The 22,234-nt window shown below is 37.8% G+C and overlaps 1 protein-coding gene across 7 annotated transcripts in view; it reads right to left on the bottom strand.

Moving 5' to 3' along the window:
- Window positions 1–22,234, bottom strand: part of RGS22 (regulator of G protein signaling 22) — a 218,212-nt gene that overhangs the window by 112,436 nt on the left and 83,542 nt on the right. For all 7 annotated transcript variants that reach the window (XM_066265963.1, XM_066265965.1, XM_066265966.1 and 4 more), the window contains one exon: window positions 6,852–6,976. In XM_066265963.1, coding sequence (XP_066122060.1) covers window positions 6,852–6,976 — 125 coding nt within the window. The remainder of the gene's footprint in view (window positions 1–6,851; window positions 6,977–22,234) is intronic.

Here is a 22,234-nt window from a genome sequence, read left to right as displayed (position 1 = left end):
GGGGTCCCCAAACTTTTTACACAGGGGGCCAGTTCACTGTCCCTCAGACCGTTGGAGGGCCGCCACATACAATGCTCCTCTCACTGACCACCAATGAAAGAGGTGCCTCTTCCAGAAGTGTGGCCATAGTTTGGGGATGCCTGGTAAGGCAATCTACAGAATCAATGCAATCTTTTCTTTTCTTTTCTTTTCTTTTCTTTTCTTTTCTTTTTTTTTTTTTTTCTTAAGCTGGAAACAGGGAGAGACAGCAGACAGACTCCCACATGCGCCCAACCGGGATCCACCCGGCACGCCCACCAGGGGCGACGCTCTGCCCACCAGGGGGCGATGCTCTGCCCATCCTGGGCGTCGCCATGTTGCGACCAGAGCCACTCTAGCGCCTGAGGCAGAGGCCACAGAGCCATGCCCAGCGCCCGGGCCATCTTTGCTCCAATGGAGCCTTGGCTGTGGGAGGGGAAGAGAGAGACAGAGAGGAAAGCGCGGCGGAGGGGTGGAGAAGCAAATGGGCGCTTCTCCTGTGTGCCCTGGCCGGGAATCGAACCCGGGTCCTCCGCACGCTAGGCCGAGGCTCTACCGCTGAGCCAACCGGCCAGGGCTCTTTTCTTTTTTTAATTTAAATGTGAGGAGGGGAGATAGAGAGACAGACTTCTGTAGGCACCCCAACCAGGATACACCCAGTGACCTCTATCTGGGGTCCATGCTCTGCCCATCTGGGGCTGATACTTGCAACCAAGCTGTTTTTAGCACCTACAGCAGAGGCTCCATGGAGCTATCCTCAGCACCTGGGGCCAATACGCTCGAATCAACCAAGACACTGGCTGCAAGAGGGCAAGAGAGAGAGAAGGGGGAGAGAAAGGAGAAGAGAAGCAGATGGTCACTTCTTCTGTGTGCCTTGACTGGGACTCAAACGCAGGACTTCCACACACTGGGTTGACAATCTACCACTGAGCTAACTGGTCATGGCCAATGCAATCTTGATCAAAATTCCAATGATATTTTTTTTGCAGAAATAGAAAACCCATCCTAAAATTTATGTAGAATTTCAAGGGGCCTCAAATTGCCAAAACAATCTTAAAATAGTAGAACTAAGCTGGAGGATTAACACTTTCTGCTATCAAATCTACAGTAATCAAAACAGTGGTGGTGGCATAAAGACAGACATGTAGACCAATGGAATAAAACAGGGGTCCCAGAAATAAACCTGTGCCTGTAAGGTCAAATGTGTTTTGACAAGAATCCAAGACCATTCCATGGGGAAAGACAGTCTTTTAAACAAATGATGTTGGGAAATCTGGATACCCAAATACAAAAGAATGAATTTGGGCCCTTTTCTAACACCATATATAAAAATTAACTCAAAATAGATTAAATACTTACTTTTAAGAGCCTAAGCTATAAAACTCTAGAAATAAAACAGGACAAAAGCTTCCTAACACTGAATTTGGCAATGGTTTCTTAGATATGATATCAATGACACAGGCAAAAATAAAAAAAAAGAAGAAGAAGAAAAGTAAAATATACAAATTGGAATTCATGAAAAATTAAAAATAATTTTGTGCATCAAGACACTAAGAGTGCCTGACCAGTGGAAGTATAGTGGATAGAGCATCAACCCAGTATACTGAGGTTGCTGATTTAAAACCCAAGGTCACTGGCTTTATCACAAGGTTGCCTGCTTGATCCCAGGGTCACTGGTCTGAACACAAGGTTGCCAATTTGATTCCTGGTCAAGGCACATATGAGAAGCAATCAATGCACAACTACATGGAGCAATGGGTTGATATTTTTCTCTCTCTCTTTCTCTTTCTTCCTCTCTCTCTGTCTCAGTCTTTCTCTATCAACAAAAAAAACAAACAAAAAGCCTATTAAGAGTAAAAATGTGACCTGCAGAATGGGAGAGAACCCAGAGACAATACCTACAACTCAACAACAAGAAAGCAAATGATATGATTCAAAAATGAGCAAAAGACTTGAATAGACATTTCTTTTTGTGTGTGTATGTGACAGAGACAGAGAGAAGGACAGATAGGGACAGACAGACAGGAAGAGAAAGAGAGATGAAAAGCATCAATTCTTTGTTGCGGCACCTTAGTTGTTCATTGATTGTTTTCTCATATGTGCCTTGACCAGGGGGGGCTACAGCAGACTGAGTGATCCCTTGCTCAAGCCAGTGACCTTGGGCTCAAGCTGGTGAGCCTTGCTCAAACCAGATGAGTCCGCACTCAAGCTGGAGACCTCAGGGTTTTGAACCTGGGTCTTCTGCATCCCAGTCCAATGCTCTATCAACTGCACTACCACCTGATCTAGCTTGAATAAACATTTATATAGAAGATATTGAAGTGACAAATAAGTACATGCTCAACATTACTAATCATTAAAGAAATGCATATCAAAACTACAATGAGATACCTCCTCATATAATTAAGTACTAGTATTTTAAAAAATCAAAAAATAACAAGTGTTAATAAGAAAAACAGTATGACAATTCCTCAAAAACTTTAAAGTGGAATCACTATTGATCCAGTAATTCCACCTCCGTGTATACACAATAGAATTGGAAGTAGGGTCTTAAAGAGATACATATACATACATATTTATAGCAGCATTGTGCACAATAGCCGGAATGCAAAAGCAATCAAAGTGTCCATTGATGGATGAAAGATTAAGTATAAGTGATATACTGATATACATTATACGTATATTAATATACAGGGGTGGGCAAAAGTAGATTTACAGTTTTCATTTAAGAAAAGACATGCAGGTCTTAGAAGAAAACATAGGCAGTAAGCTCTCTGACATCTCTTGCAGCAATATATTTGCTGATTTATCTCCACGGGCAAGTGAAATAAAGGACAGGATGAACAAATGGGACTATATCAAACTAAAAAGATTTGCACCGCTAAAGACAATATGAACAAAATAAAAAGACAAACCATACAATAGGAAAACATATTTGACAATACGTCTGATAACAGGTTAATAATCAAAATTTATAAAGAACTTGTAAAACTCAACACCAGGAAGATAAACAATCAAATCAAAAAATGGGCAGAAGAAATGAATAGACACTTCTTCAAAGAGGATATACAGATGTCCAAAAGGCAGATGAAAAAATGTTCAACATCACTAATCATTAGAGAAATGCAAATTAAAACCACAATGAGATACCACCTCACACCTGTCAGAATGGCGCTCATTAACAAAACAACACACAATAAGTGCTGGCAAGGATGTGGAGAAAAGGGAACCCTCCTGCACTGCTGGTGGGAATGCAGACTGGTGCAACCACTGTGGAAAACAGTATGGAGATTCCTCAAAAAATTAAAAATGGAACTGCCTTTTGACCCAGTCATCCCACTTTTAGGAATATATCCTAAGAATACCAAATCACTGATTCAAAAGAAGAAATGCACCCCCATGTTTTTGCAGCATTGTTTACAATAGCCAAGATGTGGAAACAGCCCAAATGTCCATCAGTGGACAAGTGGATTAAAAAGCAGTGGTACATATACACAATGAAATACTACATGGCCATGAAAAAGAAGGTAATCTCATCTTTTGCGACAACATGGATGGACCTGGAAACTATTATGCTAAGTGAAATAAGCCAGGCAGAGAAAGAAAAGTATCATATAATCTTACTAATTTGAGGAATCCAATGAACAATGTGAACTGAGGAGTGGAATAGAGACAGAGGTGGGGTCAAAGGGACCAGAGGGAAAGCAGACAGAGGGAAAGGGGATGAGAGAATGGGATCAGAGAAGGGGAAGATATTGGTGAAATTATATATACATAACACAGCGTTATAGAGAGCAGGAAAGCAAATCCTGGAAGGAAGGGGGGACAGCATGGGGGGGGGGCAAGAGGGAGGTTGAGGGGAACATGGGGGTGTGTGGGATTTACTCATTGGGACACTTGAATCTTTGTAAACACAATAAATGAATAAATAAATAAAAAGAAAAAAGGTGTGCAGGTTATGAAAATAATAATACAACAATAAACTGTATTTCACATACTTATAACTGTAAACCTACTTTTGCCTATCCCTGTAACATAAAAACTATTATTTAGCCTTTAAAAAAGAATGAAATTCTAAAATATGCTATAACACAGATGAACCCTGAGGACATTATACTAACTAAAATAATACAGTCATAAAAGACAAATAATGTGTAATTCTATTATACAAGCTATTTAGAGTAGACAAAATCATAGAGACAAAATAAAATGGCAGTTGTCAGAGGTGAAGAGAGGAGCAAATGGGTTATTATTTCATGAGTATAGAGCTTCAGTTTTACAAAATGAAAAGAGGTCTGGAGTTGGATGGTGATGATGATTGTATAACATGATTGATGTAGAGTACCACTGAACTTTACAGTTAAAAAAGGTTACAATGGTAAATTTCATTTTACTACAATAAAGAAAATGAAAAAAAATCAGAGATATAATTTCAGCATTTGAGGTTGTTTTTTCCTGAACTTTTGCTCATAACAAAGAGCATCTAAAAAACTAAGCATTGTGTCTCATGGAGTAAAGTGCCCTGTTAAACTCCTCATACATTTGGCTGGCAACCCCAAGGGCTGAAGTTTAGTAGTAAGGATACAATGGAAGTAAACCAATCCTTGCACATACTACCATATAGCTTTAGTCTTTTTGTTTGCTCAGAAAAAATTTCTGTTAATTCAATTAAGATTATCCTAATCAGTGGTTTTCAACCTTTTTATACTTGGGGACCAGGGAAAATAGGAGAATTTTGGGGACCACTAAGGCAGAAATCACCCTGAGCATAAGTGAATTCAACTAAGATCGTTGGCTCTATAATCATCATACAATATTAGGGTAGTTAACTCTTTCACAGACCAGAACGAAATTCCTAATGGACCAGTCCTTGGACAGGTGGTTGAAAAACACTATCCTGGATTACCAGTCTTTGAGTTAAAAAAAAATAATAATAAAAATAAATAAATAAATATATATATATATATATATTCCAGAAAAATATGTCAACCTACATCTCAAATAAATTCTAAAAACAATATTTCAAATAGAAGGTATATTTTAAAAATTAATACAAGATATCAGAGAAGTTAAGACAACAAAAACAAAATTCAGCTTAAAATAGAACAATGGAGAGTCACAGGAACTTCAGATAATAAAAATACCAGACACAGACTTTAGACAACTATGATAAAGGAGATTAAACAAAAGACTGAGAACTGGAAACTAAAACAAGTCATAACAGACCTAACATGAGTCAAAGATAAATTATTGAAATAAAAAAAATACAGTAACTGCCTGACCATGCGGTGGCACGGTGGATAGAGCATCGGACTGGGACACGGAGGACCCAGGTTCGAGACCCCGAGGTCGCCAGCTTGAGCACGGGCTCATCTGGTTTGAGCAAAGGCCCACCAGCTTGAACCCAAGGTCGCTGGCCCCAGCAAGGGGTTACTCTGTCTGCTTGAAGGCCCACGGTCAAGGCACATATGAGAAAGCAATCAATGAACAACTAAGGTGTTGCAATGCGCAATGAAAAACTAATGATTGATGCTTCTCATCTCCCTCCATTCCTGTCTGTCCCTGTCTATCCCTCTCTCTGACTCACTCTGTCTCTATAAAAAATAAATAAATAAAAAATTTAAAAAAAATACAGTAACTGAAATTAGGAACATTAAATATGAATAACAACAGATTAGACACAGTTGAAGAGAGAAACAGTGAAGTGGAAAATAGGTCAAAAGATAATTCCCAGAATAGGATGCAATACAGAAGACAGGGTATGAGAGAGTGAATTAAAAAGGTCTAACATACATTCAATTGGAATTCCAGAATGAGAGGAAATAAAAAGAAACAATAAAAGAGATAACAACTGATCATTTCCAAAGCCAATGAAGAACATAAAAGCCACAGATTTAATAACCCTGAGTTGGATACAAGAAAGCAAACCTATACCTGCACATATTAGAGTAAAACTATAAATAAACAGAATGCAAAAATAATACTAAAGCAACCTTGAAACAATATATTACCTTCAAAAGAACAACAATTAGTCTAACAGCTAATACAGTAGTCCCCTCTCAATCATGGCTTCTCTCTTCAAAGGTTCAATTACCCATGGTCAACTAATTCCATTTTTTAAAATAACAAAAAGGATAAATATGTGGGTCAATCTAAATGAATAATATAATATACTGTATTAAATAATGACAATATTCTTGAAAGTCTTATGAATTCTCAAGTTTGAGAAATACTGCTTTACTAAATACAATAGGACCAAGTACGACTTGGAGGGCAGTCTTCTGAGAGAAATCTAATTGTATGGCTGATGAGAAGCTAGAGATCAGAGGCACCACCTCTTCAAAATTACTCATCTTACAAGTTCTACTCCTCATTTAGTGTATGCCTGGGATGTATTAACCCTCTAATACCTATCACTGAATATTAGAAAATATGTAAAAAAAATTAATATATTAGTTTTCAATTTGTATTTGATTTTTCAATTTTTTTTTTACAAGGACAGAGAGAGAGAGTCAGAGAGAGGGATAAATAGGGAAAGACAGACAGGAATGGAGAGAAATGAGAAGCATCAATCATCAGTTTTTTGTTGCGACACCTTAGTTGTGTATTATTTGCTTTTTCATATGTGCCTTGACCGCGGGCCTTCAGCAGACTGAATAACCCCTTACTCGAGCCAGCGACCTTGAGTCCAAGCTGGTGAGCTTTTGCTCAAACTAGATGAGCCCACGCTCAAGCTGGTGACCTCGGGGTCTCGAACCTGATTTTTCAATTCTTAAAAAAAAAAAAATCTTACCATTACAGAAAGCACTTGGCACACAGAAAGCTGTACCTACCCATTCTTAATCGTGCCGTCCTTACACAAATTTAGATACCAAATCTCGCTCTTCCAAGATTTTTCAATTGCTGTAGATGGTTTCTTGGGAGATTTAGGAAGTTGTATGAAACCAAATTCTTCTTTCTAAAAAGTGGAAAAATAATGAGCAAAGTGAAAAATAAGCAAATTGATTTTTAAAAAGTTAGAATATAAAGCACAGCTCTACACATATACCTAAAATTTGTTCTGATCACTAGAGGATTTCTTGCCTCACTCTACCATCTACTATGCTTCCCACTATAATAAAAATGTTCTTCTTCTCAAACTCCCACTTTTATGAAACCCTATAGCTACTTAGACTCTAAGAAAAGAAAGGCCAAAGGCTTTTATTTCATTACTCACATCATTGTGAAAGAACAGTCTTTCCTGAAGGAACTTTCAAAAACTTTTCTTTATTCTATAACTGAATAGGTTTTAGTGCTCATGTGTGTGTGTTTGTGTTTTTGTGTACACATGTATGTACGTGTACAGGTGCATGCACACCATATATCAGGGCAGAAATGGGGTGGCAAGGTGGGAATAGGATTCAAGAATACCATTGGTCCATAATAGAGGCCTATACGGTATTTCCTTCCATTTTTAAAATTTGTATTTTCATGTTTATTGTTCCCATTCTCAAATGTTCTTTATGGTAAACAGTTTTTAAATCCAGAATATAGGATGTTACATGCATGAATCAAAAATGTATGAACACCTAAATGTCAAAATTAAAGAAAAAGAATCAAATACCTGAATATGGGATATATATAAATATAACATTATATAATACTTAAAAGCAAGAACTGAAAATTATGACATATATGAAAAAACATTGATGATATTAAAAAAATAATCAGAACACAAAAGCATAAGAGCATTAAAACTGAAAAGTCATGCCTGACCAAGTGGTGGTGCAGTAGATAGAGCATTGGACTGGGATGCAGAGGACCCAGGTTCGAAACCCTGAGGTCGCTGGCTTGAGCTCAGGCTTATCTGGCTTGAGCGTGGGCTCATCCAGCTTGAGTGCAGGGTCACTGGCTTGAGCAAGGGGCCACTCAGTCTGCTGTAGCACCCCCCCTGGGATCAAGGCACATATGAAGAAGCAATCAATGAACAATTAAGGTGCCGCAACAAGGAATTGATGCTTCTCATCTCTCTCCCTTCCCGTCTGTCTTTCTCTGCCCCTCTCTGTGTGTGTCCCTCTCTGTCTCTGTTACAAAAATAAAAAGCTGAAAATTTACAACAAGTGTAAGAGAAAATAAATAAGTTAATACTTGTCTAGAAGTAGGTGAGATCAGAATGACTTTTCTCTTTACTTTCCAAGTATAGTCATTTTATTATATTTATAATTTGAAAACAAGAGCATAAACTTCTTTTATATGTCAACTTCCATTAGAATTAGAACACAATATATATTATGTTACTAGAGAGCAAGTAATATATTTGTGATGTTTTATTATTCAGAAAAAATAACGAAACCACACACACACACACACACACACACACACATTCCTGGTACTTAACAACAAATAATGCTTTTTTAAAAGAATTCCATAAACAAAATTAATTACTTAGATATGTTTTACATATAACTTCCTAGGTATCAGGGATCACATCTGTTTTAGTAATTCAGAACACAGCATGAAGTTAAGCAAAACTCAATAAATAAGTGGTACCACAGAGAGCTGAGCTTATTAAATGTGTACCACACAATGGAAGTAACCTAGGTGTTCATCCATAGAGGAATGGATAAAGAAGATATGGCACATATATACAATGCAATATTAGCCATAGAAACACATGAAATGCATTTGGGACAACATGGATGGACCTAGAGGGTATTATGTAACTGAAATAAGTCAGAGAAAGACAAATACTGTAACATTTCACTTTTATGTGAAATCTAAAAAACTAACTAATTAAACAAAACAGATTCATAGTACAGAGTTCAAACGGCTAGTTGTCAGAGGGTTGGATGATGGGACCATGGGCTAAAAGGTAAAAGGGATTAGGAGGTACAAACTTACAACATAAATTAATCATGAGGATGTAATGTATAGCACAAGGAATACAGTTAGAAATACCACAATAACTCTGTATGATAATAGATGGTTACCAGACTTCTCATGGTAATCACTTCATAAGGTACATAAATGTCAAATCTCTGTTATACATTTGAAACTCATAACATTGCATGTCAACTATACTTTAAGTGTATCGTATAAAAATGGTCAAATTCATAGAAACAGAAAAGTAAAATGATGGTTACCAGAGGCTGAGGGAGTAGAAAAAAAAGCTATGTAATGGGTATAGTTTCAGATTTGTAAGATAAAAAAATTCTGGAGATCTGTTTCACAACAGTGCAATACGCTTACCTTTGAAGTATATATTTGAAAGTGGTTAAGATAACAAATTTTATGTTGTTTTCTTCCACAATTAAAAAAAAATTCTTAAAAAGCTTAAGTGTATTTTACAGTATGAAAAAAGCCTAAATTAGAATGTTTGAGCTTCTAGCTCAGAAGAAAACTAGAAGAGTAGCCAGAAAGTAACCAATGGGAAAAACACCTGACAAAAAGTTACAGTAGAATGGGAGGTAGATGGGTAAAACAAATGTTGATTGTGATTGCGATGCTAGTTTCACAATGTATACATTTGTCACAATTCAAAAAAAGGTACACTAAAAAGGATTAATTTTATAGTTAATAAATTATACCTCAACTTTTAAAAGGGGGAAAAAATAAAGAAAATAGAATTGAGTTCTATTCCTTAGTACAGTGGTTTTCAACCTTTTTACACTTGGGGATCAGTGAAAGGAAAATTATTTCAGGGGCAGAAATAAAACCATTATTAGTATTTTGTGTATTATCTTTTCATTATAATACTATAAAATGAAAATTCTCTAAAAATAACCAGATTAAGAGTAAAAAATATTTTAACACACTACAATGGAAATTCTAGAGAACAATATTTAATTCAAGTAAAGCTAGTGCAAAATCTGCTATTGCTCCTTTGCAAGAATACTTAATAACTGATGTTGAAGTTTTGTTTCCAGGAGATAAAACACTGCATTGACATCCATTCAGTTTCTCTGTTGGGTTTTTATTCATGAGAGGGCTGAAAAAGTCTTCTCACACAAGTAGGTAGTAGAAAATATGATTAAAAATTTAATAGCTTTGTAACTAAGAGATGGATATTCTTCCTCCAGTGATAACTCCAAATTGTGACAATGATTGCATTTTATGTTTGGACACCAGAGTGACATTAGAACAGCGGTTTTCAACCTTTCTAATGCCGTGACCCCGCAGTACAGTTCCTCACGTTGCGGTGACCCCAAACCAAAAAATAATTTTGGTGGCTACTTCATAACTGTAATATATGCATTATGTATTTTCCAATGGCTTTAGGCGACCCCTGTGTTTTGGTCGTTCGACCCCCGCCAGGGTCGCAACCCACAGGTTGAGAACCGCTGCATAGAAGATAAATCTATCAGTTTTTCTTTTTCATAATGAAGGGAGGAGTTGATATCTTCCATGAATGGGTTATTGATCCAGAGGTTACCTTTACAGGGATCCTCATTTAAGGATAATAATGGTCAAAGTTTTAAATTAATGCATTTAAATACTGACTTATTATATTAAATATGACTTTCCATTTAATGTCTGCAGCAAAAAAAAAACTGGAAACAAGTTCCTTTTTGAATGCATCTGTCTTATATCTTTTTTTTTTCCTTTGTGACAGAGACAGAGAGAGGGATAGATAGGAACAGACAGACAGGGAGAGAGATAAGCATCAATTCTTCATTGTGGCACCTTAGTTGTTCATTGATTGCTTTTGCATATGTGCCTTAACTGTGGGGAGCTACAGCAGAGTGAGTGAGCCCTTGCTCAAGCCAGCATCCTTGGGCTCAAGCTGATGAGCCTTGCTCAAACCAGATGAGCCTGCACTCAAGCTGGCAACCATGGGGTTTCGAATCAGGGTCCTCTACCTCCCACTCTGATGCTCTATCCACTGTGCCAACACCTGGTCAGGCTGTCTTATTTCTTTTTTTTTTTTTTTTTTTTTTTTTTTTTATAATTTTATTTTTTTAATGGGGTGACATCAATAAATCAGGATACATATATTCAAAGATAACAAGTTCAGGTTATCTTGTCGTTCAATTATGTTGCATACCCATCACCCAAAGTCAGATTATCCTCTGTCACCTTCTATCTTGTTTTCTTTGTGCCCCTCCCACCCCCTATCCCTCTCCCATTCCCCCCTCCCCCCCGTAACCACCACACTCTTATCAATGTCTCTTAGTTTCACTATTATGTCCCACCTACGTATGGAATAATACAGTTCCTGTTTTTTTCTGATTTACTTATTTCGCTTCGTATCATGTTATCAAGATCCCACCATTTTGCTGTAAATGTTCCGAAGTCATCATTTCTTATGGCTGAGTAGTATTCCATAGTGTATATGTGCCACATCTTCTTTATCCAGTCATCTATTGATGGGCTTTTTGGTTGTTTCCATGTCCTGGCCACTGTGAACAATGCTGCAATAAACATGGGGCTGCATGTGTCTTTACGTATCAATGTTTCTGAGTTTTGGGGATATATACCCAGTAGAGGGATTGCTGGGTCATAAGGTAGTTCTATTTTCAGTTTTTTGAGGAACCACCATACTTTCTTCCATAATGGTTGTACTACTTTACATTCCCACCAACAGTGTATGAGGGTTCCTTTTTCTCCACAGCCTCTCCAACATTTGCTATTACCTGACTTGCTAATAACAGCTAATCGAACAGGTGTGAGGTGGTATCTCATTGCCGTTTTGATTTGCATTTCTCTAATAGCTAAAGAAGATGAGCATCTTTTCATATATCTGTTGGCCATTTGTATTTCTTCCTGTGAGAAGTGTCTATTCATATCCTCTTCCCATTTTTTTATTGGATTGTTTGTTTGTTTGTTGTTGAGTTTTATGAGTTCTTTGTATATTTTGGATATTAGGCCCTTATCTGAGCTGTTGTTTGAAAATATCATTTCCCATTTAGTTGGCTTTCTGTTTATTTTGTTATCAGTTTCCCTTGCTGAGCAAAAACTTCTTAGTCTGATGTAGTCCCATTCATTAATTTTTGCCTTCACTTCTCTTGCCATTGGAGTCAAATTCATAAAATGCTCTTTAAAACCCAGGTCCATGAGTTGAGTACCTATGTCTTCTTCTATGTACTTAATTGTTTCAGGTCTTATGTTTAGATCTTTGATCCATTTTGAGTTAATTTTTGTACAGGGGGAGAGACTGTAGTCCAGTTTCATTCTTTTGCATGTGGCTTTCCAGTTTTCCCAGCACCATTTATTGAAGAGGCTTTCTTTTCTCCATTGTGTGTTGTTGGCCCCTTTATCAAAAATTATTTGACTATATATATGTGGTTTTATTTCTGGACTTTCTATTCTGTCCCATTGGTCTGAGTGTCTATTTTTCTGCCAATACCATGCTGTTTTGATTGTCGTGGCCCTATAATAGAGTTTGAAGTCAGGTATTGTTATGCCCCCAGCTTCATTCTTTTTCTTTAGGATTGCTTTGGCTATTCGGGGTTTTTTATAGTTCCATATAAATCTGATGATTTTTTGCTCTATTTCTTTAAAAAATGTCATTGGAATTTTGATGGGAATTGCATTAAATTTGTATATTGCTTTGGGTAATATAGCCATCTTGATTATATTTATTCTCCCTAGCCAAGAACAAGGTATATTCTTCCATCTCATTATATCTTTTTCGATTTCCCTTAACAATGGTTTATAGTTTTCATTATATAAGTCCTTTACATTCTTTGTTATGTTTATTCCTAAGTATTTTATTTTTTTTGTTGCAATCATGAAGGGGATTATTCTTTTGAGTTCCTTCTCAGTTGTTTCATTGTTGGCATATAGAAAGGCTATTGACTTCTGTATGTTAATTTTGTATCCTGCGACCTTACTGTATTGGCTTATTGTTTCTAGTAGTCTTTTTGTGGATTCTTTGGGGTTTTCGATGTATAGGATCATATCATCTGCAAAAAGTGATACCTTTACTTCTTCTTTTCCGATATGGATGCCTTTTATTTCTTTGTCTTGTCTGATTGCTCTGGCTAGAACCTCTAGTACCACATTAAATAAGAGTGGAGAGAGTGGACAACCCTGTCTTGTTCCTGATTTAAGGGGGAAAGCCTTCAGTTTAGTGCCATTTAATATGATGTTAGCTGATGGTTTATCATATATGGCCTTTATCATGTTGAGATATTTTCCTTCTATACCCATTTTGTTGAGAGTCTTAAACATAAAATTGTGTTGTATTTTATCGAAAGCTTTTTCTGCGTCTATTGATAAGATCATGTGGTTTTTGTTCTTTGTTTTGTTGATATGGTGTATTACATTAACCGTTTTACGTATGTTGAACCATCCTTGAGATTCTGGGATGAATCCCACTTGATCATGATGTATTATTTTTTTAATATGTTGTTGTATTCGATTTGCTAGAATTTTGTTTAGTATTTTAGCATCTGTATTCATTAGAGATATTGGTCTGTAGTTTTCTTTTTTTGTGCCATCCTTGCCTGGTTTTGGTATGAGGGTTATGTTGGCCTCATAAAATGTGTTTGGAAGTATTGCTTCTTCTTCAATTTTTTGGAAGACTTTGAGTAGAATAGGAACCAAGTCTTCTTTGAATGTTTGATAAAATTCGCTGGTATAGCCGTCAGGGCCTGGACTTTTATTTTTGGGGAGGTTTTTAATGGTTTTTTCTATTTCTTCTCTACTGATAGGTCTGTTTAGGCTTTCTGCTTCTTCTTGACTCAGTCTAGGAAGGTTGTATTGTTCTAGGAATTTATCCATTTCTTCTAGGTTGTTGAATTTAGTGGCATAAAGTTTTTCATAGTATTCTACAATAATTCTTTGTATATCTACGGTGTCCGTGGTGATTTCTCCTCTTTCATTTTGGATTTTGTTTATATGAGTTCTTTCTCTTTTTTCCTTGGTAAGTCTTGCCAAGGGTTTGTCAATTTTGTTGATCTTTTCAAAGAACCAGCTCCTTGTTCTATTAATTTTTTCTATAGTTTTTCTGTTCTCTAATTCATTTATTTCTGCTCTGATTTTTATTATCTCCTTTCTTCGGCTGGTTTTGGGTTGTCTTTGTTCTTCTTTTTCTAGTTCCTTAAGGTGGGAAGTTAAGTGGTTCACTTGGGCTCTCTCTTGTTTGTTCATATATGCCTGAAGCGATATGAACTTCCCTCTTATCACTGCTTTTGCTGCATCCCATAGATTCTGATATGTCGTATTGTCATTTTCATTAGTCTGTATATATCTTTTGATCTCTGCACTTATTTCTTCTTTGACCCATTCATTTTTTAAAAGTATGTTGTTTAGTTTCCACATTTTTGTGGGATTTTTTTCCTCTTTTTTGCAGTTGAATTCTAGTTTCAAGGCTTTATGATCAGAAAATATGCTTGGTACAACTTCAATTTTTCTGAATTTGCTGATATTGTTTTTATGGCCCAACATATGGTCAATTCTTGAGAATGATCCATGTACACTGGAGAAAAATGTATACTCAGTCACTTTGGGATGAAATGTCCTGTAGATGTCTATCATATCCAGGTGCTCTAGTGTTTTGTTTAAGGCCACTATGTCTTTGTTGATTCTCTGTTTGGATGACCGATCTAGAGCCGTCAGCGGTGTATTGAGGTCTCCAAGTATGATTGTATTTTTGTCAGTTTTTGTTTTAAGATCAATAAGTAGCTGTCTTATATATTTTGGTGCTCCTTGGTTTGGTGCATATATATTAAGAATTGTTATGTCTTCTTGATTCAGTGTCCCCTTAGCCATTATGAAATGGCCATTTTTGTCTCTAAGTACTTTTCCTGTCTTGTAGTCAGCATTATCCGATATGAGTATTGCTACACCTGCTTTTTTTTGGATGTTATTTGCTTGGAGTATTGTTTTCCAGCCTTTCACTTTGAATTTGTTTTTATCCTTGTTACTTAGATGAGTTTCCTGTAGGCAGCATACAGTTGGATTTTCTTTTTTAATCCATTCTGCTACTCTGTGCCTTTTTATTGGTGAGTTTAATCCATTTACATTTAGTGTAATTACTGATACTTGTGAGTTCCCTATTGCCATTTTATATCTTGCTTTCTGTTAGTTTTGTGTCTTGTTTGATCCTTCTCTTTCGTTTTTCTATCTTTTGTTTTTATTTGGTTGTATTCCATACATCTTTCCTCTGTTGCTATCTTTTTTATCTCATGTGCTTCTGTGGTGGTTTTTTCAATGGTGGTTACCTTTGAGTAATGAAAAGGGTCCCTACCCTGTTCATTGTAGCAAACTATTTTGTGAGTACTTTTGCACTCCATCGTCCTTTGCTACTGTTAATCTCCGTCTTCTCCCCCTCTTTCTTTTTGTTGTTGTCACAGTTTAAATTTGGTTTTATTGTGTTCTTCTTGGAGCTTTTACTTGTGGCTCTGTTTTTTTTTGTTCTTTGTATCTGATTGGAGAACCCCCTTTAGTAAATCCTGGAGTGGGGGTTTTCTGATGATAAATTCCCTCATCTTTTCTGTATCTGTGAATGTTTTTATTTCTCCTTCGTATTTGAAGGATAGCTTTGATGGGTATAGTATTCGTGGCTGAAAGTTCCTCTCTTTCAGGACTTTAAATATTGGGGTCCACTCTCTTCTAGCTTGTAGAGTTTCTGCTGAGAAATCTGATGATAATCTAATGGGCCTTCCTTTATATGTTGTATTCTTCTTTTCCCTGGCTGCCTTGAGAATTTTTTCTTTGCTGTTGGTTTGTGTCAATTTCATTATGACATGCCTTGGAGTAGGTTTGTTGGGGTTAAGAAAACTTGGAGTTCTGTTTGCTTCTTGAACTTGAGGCTTTAGTTCTTTCCACAGGCTTGGGAAGTTCTCATCAATTATTTGTTTAAGTATGTTCTCCATTCCATTTTCTCTCTCTTCTCCCTCTGATATACCTATTATTCTTATGTTATTCTTTTTGATGGTGTCAGATAATTCTTGTAGGGCTATCTCATTTTTTTTAATTTTTGAGTCTCTTTCTTCTTCTCTCTGTTGTGCCTCAAGTTGCTTGTCTTCTATTTCACTAATCCTCTCTTCTATCTGACCTGTTCTATTAGCTAAGCTTGTTACTTCGTTTTTCAGCTCGTGAATTGAGTTTTTCATCTCTGTTTGATTTGTTTTTATAGTTTCAATTTCCTTGGACATATATTCTTTGTGTTCATGGAGTTGTTTTCTGATTTCCCTATATTGCCTTTCTGTGTTTTCTTCTATATCTCGGAGGATTTTTAGGATTTCTATCTTGAATTCTCTGTCATTTAGCTCCAAGGTTTCCAATATATTAAATTTTTTCTCCATAGATTTTTCCTCATCTAGCTGTGTTACCTCTCTTTCTTTTGTATCCATGATATTCGATTTTCTCTTCCTTAATGGCATCTGAGGGTGGTTTTGTTGATAATATTAATGAGATTTAATAAAGAATAAAAAGTTAAAAAAAATAAAAAAATAACAAATCGAAAAGAGTTGTTTTTTTTTAAAAAAAATTAATAATGAAATAAAGAAAAATAAAATAAAATAAAAAATTTTAAAAAAGGCAATTATTCCCCCCCTCTTTTTTTCCTCTCCTCTCCTCTCCCCTCTTTCTTGAGAAAATCTTGTGGTGGACTGTGAGTTATAACAAACAATGCCTGTGATGGAGGGCCTGAATTGGGGAAAAGTAATAAAGGGGCAAAAAAGAGAGAAAGAAAAAAATAAATAAATAAAAGAAAAAAAAAATAAAAGAAAAAAGAAAAAAAAAAGAGCGTATGGACCCACAAAAAGCAAATAAGGAAAAAATTTGGGTCAAGAATAAAGTGATTTGCTTTTAGGTGTTGGTTTTCTAAGAGTTATGATGAGAGGAATAAGAGGAAAATGGAAAAATGGGGGGACAAATTAAAAACTTACTATTGTATTTAGTGGAACAAGAACTAGATAATATGGAGAGCCAGGGATGGGAGCACTGCTAGTGAGTTAAAAAGGTGAAGTAAAAACCCCCCAAAATGCCACAAACATAGGTTTGAGTCCCAGATAAGATAATTTGTTTGTTATTGAGGTTTGAATGAGAGGAGATGTAAAGGAGAAAGGAAGAAACTAATATAGAGGGAGAAAAGAAAGAGAGAGAGAGAAAAAAAGAGGGAACCACTAAAAGAAGAAAAAAGAAAGGAGAGAGAGAGAGAGAGTTAAGGGTTTTGGAGTGCAACCCTCATAGAGAGAAAGGAAGAGAAGAGAAATGATAATGGGAGATGTAACACTTATGGGTAGTGTAGTTCAGGGAGAGGAGAGAGTAAGACCGGTAGAGAGTTAATCGGCCAAATTGGAGGAGGAAAAAAAAGTCTCAAGAATGAAGATAAGAGAAACAAACGAACAAATATAATAAAATGGGATAGGTTATAAAGTCTGCAGATTATTCTTGATTTTGAGAGGTTATCTTCTTGCTTTTTCTTTTCTCTCCCTCTTCCTGGTCGGTGACTCTGTATCCCGGGTTCTGCCCCTTTGGCACGCTCAGGTAGAGGTTTGCAGTTGATAAGTCTCTATGGCAATGTCATGTATTATGCTTTATTCTCGTTGGGAGTTGAGGCTCATTAGCATTTATAGGCTCCGACAGTGAGAGAGTCCGTGTTCCTGGAGCCTTTCTCCTAGTCTTTCCTTCCTCAATTAGTAGCCTGATAGTCCAGGTATGGGGTTGCTGCTGCCTCTGCCTGGATAGTAAGAGGCTCAAATTGCTGGCAACTCCCCACTCTATTTCCACTCAGCACAGGGCTCTGGGTAAGGCTCAGTCAGTCAGAGCTGCTAGCATAATCAGGTGGGCTTTCCGCCCACTCAAAGACCACTGGCTCTGCCACTCTGTCCGGTAACACAAGCGGGCGCCCACTTCCGGGGCGCTTGGAGGAAACTCTCACTCACTGTCTGCAACCAGGATATCCGGCCAGCAGTCTCACGCTCTGAGTGAAACCCCCAACCGCAGGGAAAAGTTGCAGCGTTGGAATTGAGTCTCGCTCCGTCCCCGTGTGCGGCTTTTGCAAGGCGCTGGGGCGGCCCGAGATTCCGCTTTGGCCCACACAAAGGCCCCTGACTCTGCCCCTCTCTGCGATAACACGGGCGCGCACTGCCGAGGCACTCGGAGGAATCGCTCACTCCTTATCTGCGCGCGCAAACCAGGATATGAGGCCGGCCGCGGTTCCCTCTGAGTAAAACCCTCACCAGCACGGAAAATCTCCACCGTTGGAAGTAGTTCTCACTCCCTCCCATGCGTGGCTTTCCCAGGGCGCTGGGGCTGCCCAGAGACTCTGCCCTCAGCCCACAGAAAGGCCTCTGACCCTGCCTCTACGTGGGGCAACACGGGCACCCACTTCCGCGGCTTAGGAAGAAATCTCTCTTCCACTAACTGCGCACCGACCAGGAGACCGGGTAAAATGGCCGCTCCGCTTGTCTTTCTTTGTTTGGGTTTGGCGCGAGTGTTAGCTTGTATTGCCCGGGTTGCCACAGGATCAGATTTTCCTCGGCTTGGATCTCTGAGCCACAGCCTGGTTCGGCCGTTTTTGCTGCGGCGGCCTGGATCTATTCACCCCCTTTGCCCGCCTCAGATTCTATATTCACAGTTACCAGAGAAAGCCGCCCTGTTTAGGTTAGTGAGGAAGGCGGAGCATTTCTTACTCCCTATTTCCTTCGGGGTTTGGTTATATATTTAGCCAATTTTTCACTCAATCATACCTTTGGGTGTATTGCGAAGAATCTGGAAGCTCCAAGTATAGGTTTTTCTGTTTCTGGTTGAAGATCTTGTTGAGTTTTGGGGGAGATTTATCGGTATCGCTTCCTACTCCGCCATTACTCTGACGTCATCTCTGTCTTATTTCTTAATGTAAAAATATTTGTATTAAATCCCTAGAGCCTTGGCTGGTTGGCTCAGTAGTAGAGTATCAGCCTGGCATGTGAATATCCTGGGTTTGATTCCCAGCCAGGGCACACAGGAGAAGTGCCTATATGCTTCTCCACCCCTCCCCATCTCCTTTCTCACTTTTTCTCTCTTTCCCTCCCTCAGCCAAGGCTCCATTGAAGCAAAGTTGGCCCACATGCTGAGGATGGCTCCTTAGCCTCCTCTGGCTGCAACAGAGCAATGCCCAAATGGGCAGAGCATTGCCCCCTAGTGGGCTTGCCAGGTGGATCCTGGTCGGGTGCATGCAGGAGTCTGTCTCTCTGCCTCCCTGCTTCTCACTTCAGAAAAAAAATCCCTAAAGAAAAATATTTAGTTAGTTGAAGAGGTTAAATATGTCTGCCATATATGCAAGCTTAGGAGCCATTCATCCTTCACTCAACAAAAGCTCTACTAATGTGAAGTTTCACTTTAAAAAAAAAACTATTTCACTTCTTTCAGCTTAAAAAGATATGCATGGCCTGACCTGTGGTGGTGCAGTGGATAAAGCGTTGACCTGGAAATGCTGAGGTCGCCAGTTCAAAACCCTGGGCTTGCCTGGTCAAGGCACATATGGGAGTTGATGCTTCTACCTCCCCCCCCCCCTCTGTCTCTCCTCTTTCTCTCCCTCTCCTCTCTAAAATGAATAAAAAATAAAATTTAAAAAAAAGATATGCATGAACCCTTCCTCTTGAGAGCCACCTCACTTCCATATACAAAAGGAGATATGGTGTTGCAATCCATGCTACCACATAGTGTTGTGAACAGTCTAGAGTTCAAACCGCAACTACAAATATTTTTAATGATCTTCATTGAATCATTCATCACTGTGTTCAATTCTGGAGAAAGTTTTTCTGCAACTAAATGTTGCTGGTGAATCATACAGTGTGTGAACAACATTTCTGGATGTGCAATGTTCTTTATGTTTACAACTACCCCTGAGTGATGTCCAGTCATGCTTGCAGCACTGTCTGCAAACACTCTGACACATTTTCCCCAGTTTAAGCCATCTGCTTTAAAGTACTCATTAAGAGCATTAAATACTTCTGAACTAGTGGTCCGACCAGGCAGAGCAAGACAACAGAGTAGTTCTTCCTAAAGTCTTTGTTTCGATATACTTTACAAAGCAAAGTAGGCTAGCATGGTTACTCGCATCAATTGATTCATCAAGTTGAATGGCAAAACATTTTGTTTCTCTATCCTCTCTCCAATTTGCTCTTCAATACCATTGGCCATATCAACAATTCTTATCTAAATAGTGCTGTCCAAAAGCAGTATAGCCTCAAGTTTTTGTGTGGCTTGAAAACCCAAAATTTCTTGAGTGACATCTATGATGCAGGCTTTAGTAATTCTTCACCAATATTGAATGGTTTTTGGTTTCTAACATTTGAAGGGCAGCTGAATAGGACATTTTTGTCACTAGTCATCATTTTCTTCATTTGGGTTTTCTGACTTTTCATTTGGTTGTGTAATATTTCAAAAAAAAAATCCAGTGGCTTCTCAGTAAGATCACTGCTTTGAATACAAATGATGAGTAAGTTTGGAAGGTTTCATTGTGTCATTTTACAGAATTTCAGAACATACTACACACAAGGGTTGTGGTGTTAATTCACTACAAGGTGCTATAGTGAAATAAAGTTTTAAATACTCCTTAACATTCTGCCTAACAAAATTTCCTTTTCTTTTCTTTGGTTTCTGTTGTAACTTCCAAACTATCACACATATTTTTTTCACTGTCTCTTTTAAATCTGAAGTACTAGTACTTGGTTTACTTTCAGTAACATCACTACTTTTCTTTTTACTATTGTTTTAATGTTTGAAGAAGATTAAATGTTTTGTTGTGTTTTTCTTTCCTTTTTGTAGGGTTTAAAATTTAAAGCACAATGACACTAAAACACAATAATTTATTTGCATACAATATGAATGCATCCCAATCAGCTGAGTACATGCATGACTGTTTGCACAAGTGTGAAAAAAATGTACTATTGAGATGGGGGGCCTGTGTGGTGCAGTGCATAAAGTGTCAACCTGGAACACTGAGGTCACTGGTTTGAAACCCTGGGCTTGCCTGGTCAAGGCACATACGGGTGTTGATTCTTCCTGCTCCTCCACACCTTCTCTCTCTGTCTTCACTCTAAAATGACTACATTTTAAAAAAATCTAAAAAAAAAAAAAAGAACTGTCTTTAAAAAAAGAGAGGGGTGGACTTAGAAATACACAACCGATAAAGTTTTATCATACTGTGCATGATTGTGCACTATGGTGCAAGCTGGTAATTGGTTTCCAAACACCACATGTATGATGCATTTAACACTACATAAGTTTGTCCAAATGCTATTCATGCAAGCATCAAAAATAAACTACAGATTAGGAAACAGAAACATGCAACAAATAAAGGTTTATCTTACTGTCCATTAACAGTGTAATATGGGACAAGCTGGGACTTGATCTGAATTCCACATGTATGATGCATTGACTACACGTAAGTTTGTATGAATGCTTTTTGTCTGTTGCTCATGATTTGGAAATGCTCTGCACAGTGCAAAATGTTGTTCAAATGAGACTACAAGCTCCAAAGATATCTAAGGCACCTCAATAGTATCTTCATCAATGATATAGGCTGATAAGTGGCAATCACCCTGAACATAAGTGAATTTGACTAAGATCATTGGGTCTATAATCTTCATAAAATATTAGGGTAGTTAACTCTTTCTTTCTTTCTTTTTTTTTACAGAGACAGAGAGAGAGAGAGTCAGAGAGAGGGATAGATAGGGACAAACAGAAACGAAGAGAGATGAGAAGCATCAATCATCAGTTTTTCGTTGCAACACCTTAGTTGTTTTTTTATTGCTTTCTTATATGTGCCTTGACTACAGGCCTTCAGCAGACTAAGTAACCCCTTGCTCAAGCCAGCAACCTTGGGTCCAAGCTTGTGAGCCCAGGGTCTTGAACCTGGGTCTTCCGCATCCCAGTCCGATGCTCTATCTACTGCGCCACCGTCTGGTCAGGCAGTAGTTAACTCTTTCACGGACCAGCATGAAATTTCTGATAGACCTTGCACCAGTGCATAGACCAGTGCTTGAAAAACACTGCCTTAGAATGTTTTCTGCCAAGGAAAGACAGAGATCATAATGGTTTACCCAATTAGAAAACATCAATGATGACATATGGAACTTATACTCAAGAAACCAAGGAAGAGAACAGATACAATGTCAAAGTCATGTTTATATTATTTTTCATGCAAGCCAGTCTCTCTCTCCATTCCATTGACATTACTCTCTTATTAAAGTTTCTTTCATTAACCACACCACTTACTTTTTCTTCTGCTTACCTCTCAGATGTTGTACAAATATTATTTATACACATGCTTCCATGTTATCAGATGACGTGCCCC

Source organism: Saccopteryx bilineata, chromosome 3 (genome assembly GCF_036850765.1).
Source record: "Saccopteryx bilineata isolate mSacBil1 chromosome 3, mSacBil1_pri_phased_curated, whole genome shotgun sequence".
NCBI lineage: Eukaryota > Metazoa > Chordata > Mammalia > Chiroptera > Emballonuridae > Saccopteryx > Saccopteryx bilineata.
Note: the sequence above shows the minus strand (reverse complement) of the source record. Positions and strands in the feature narration are given on the sequence as shown.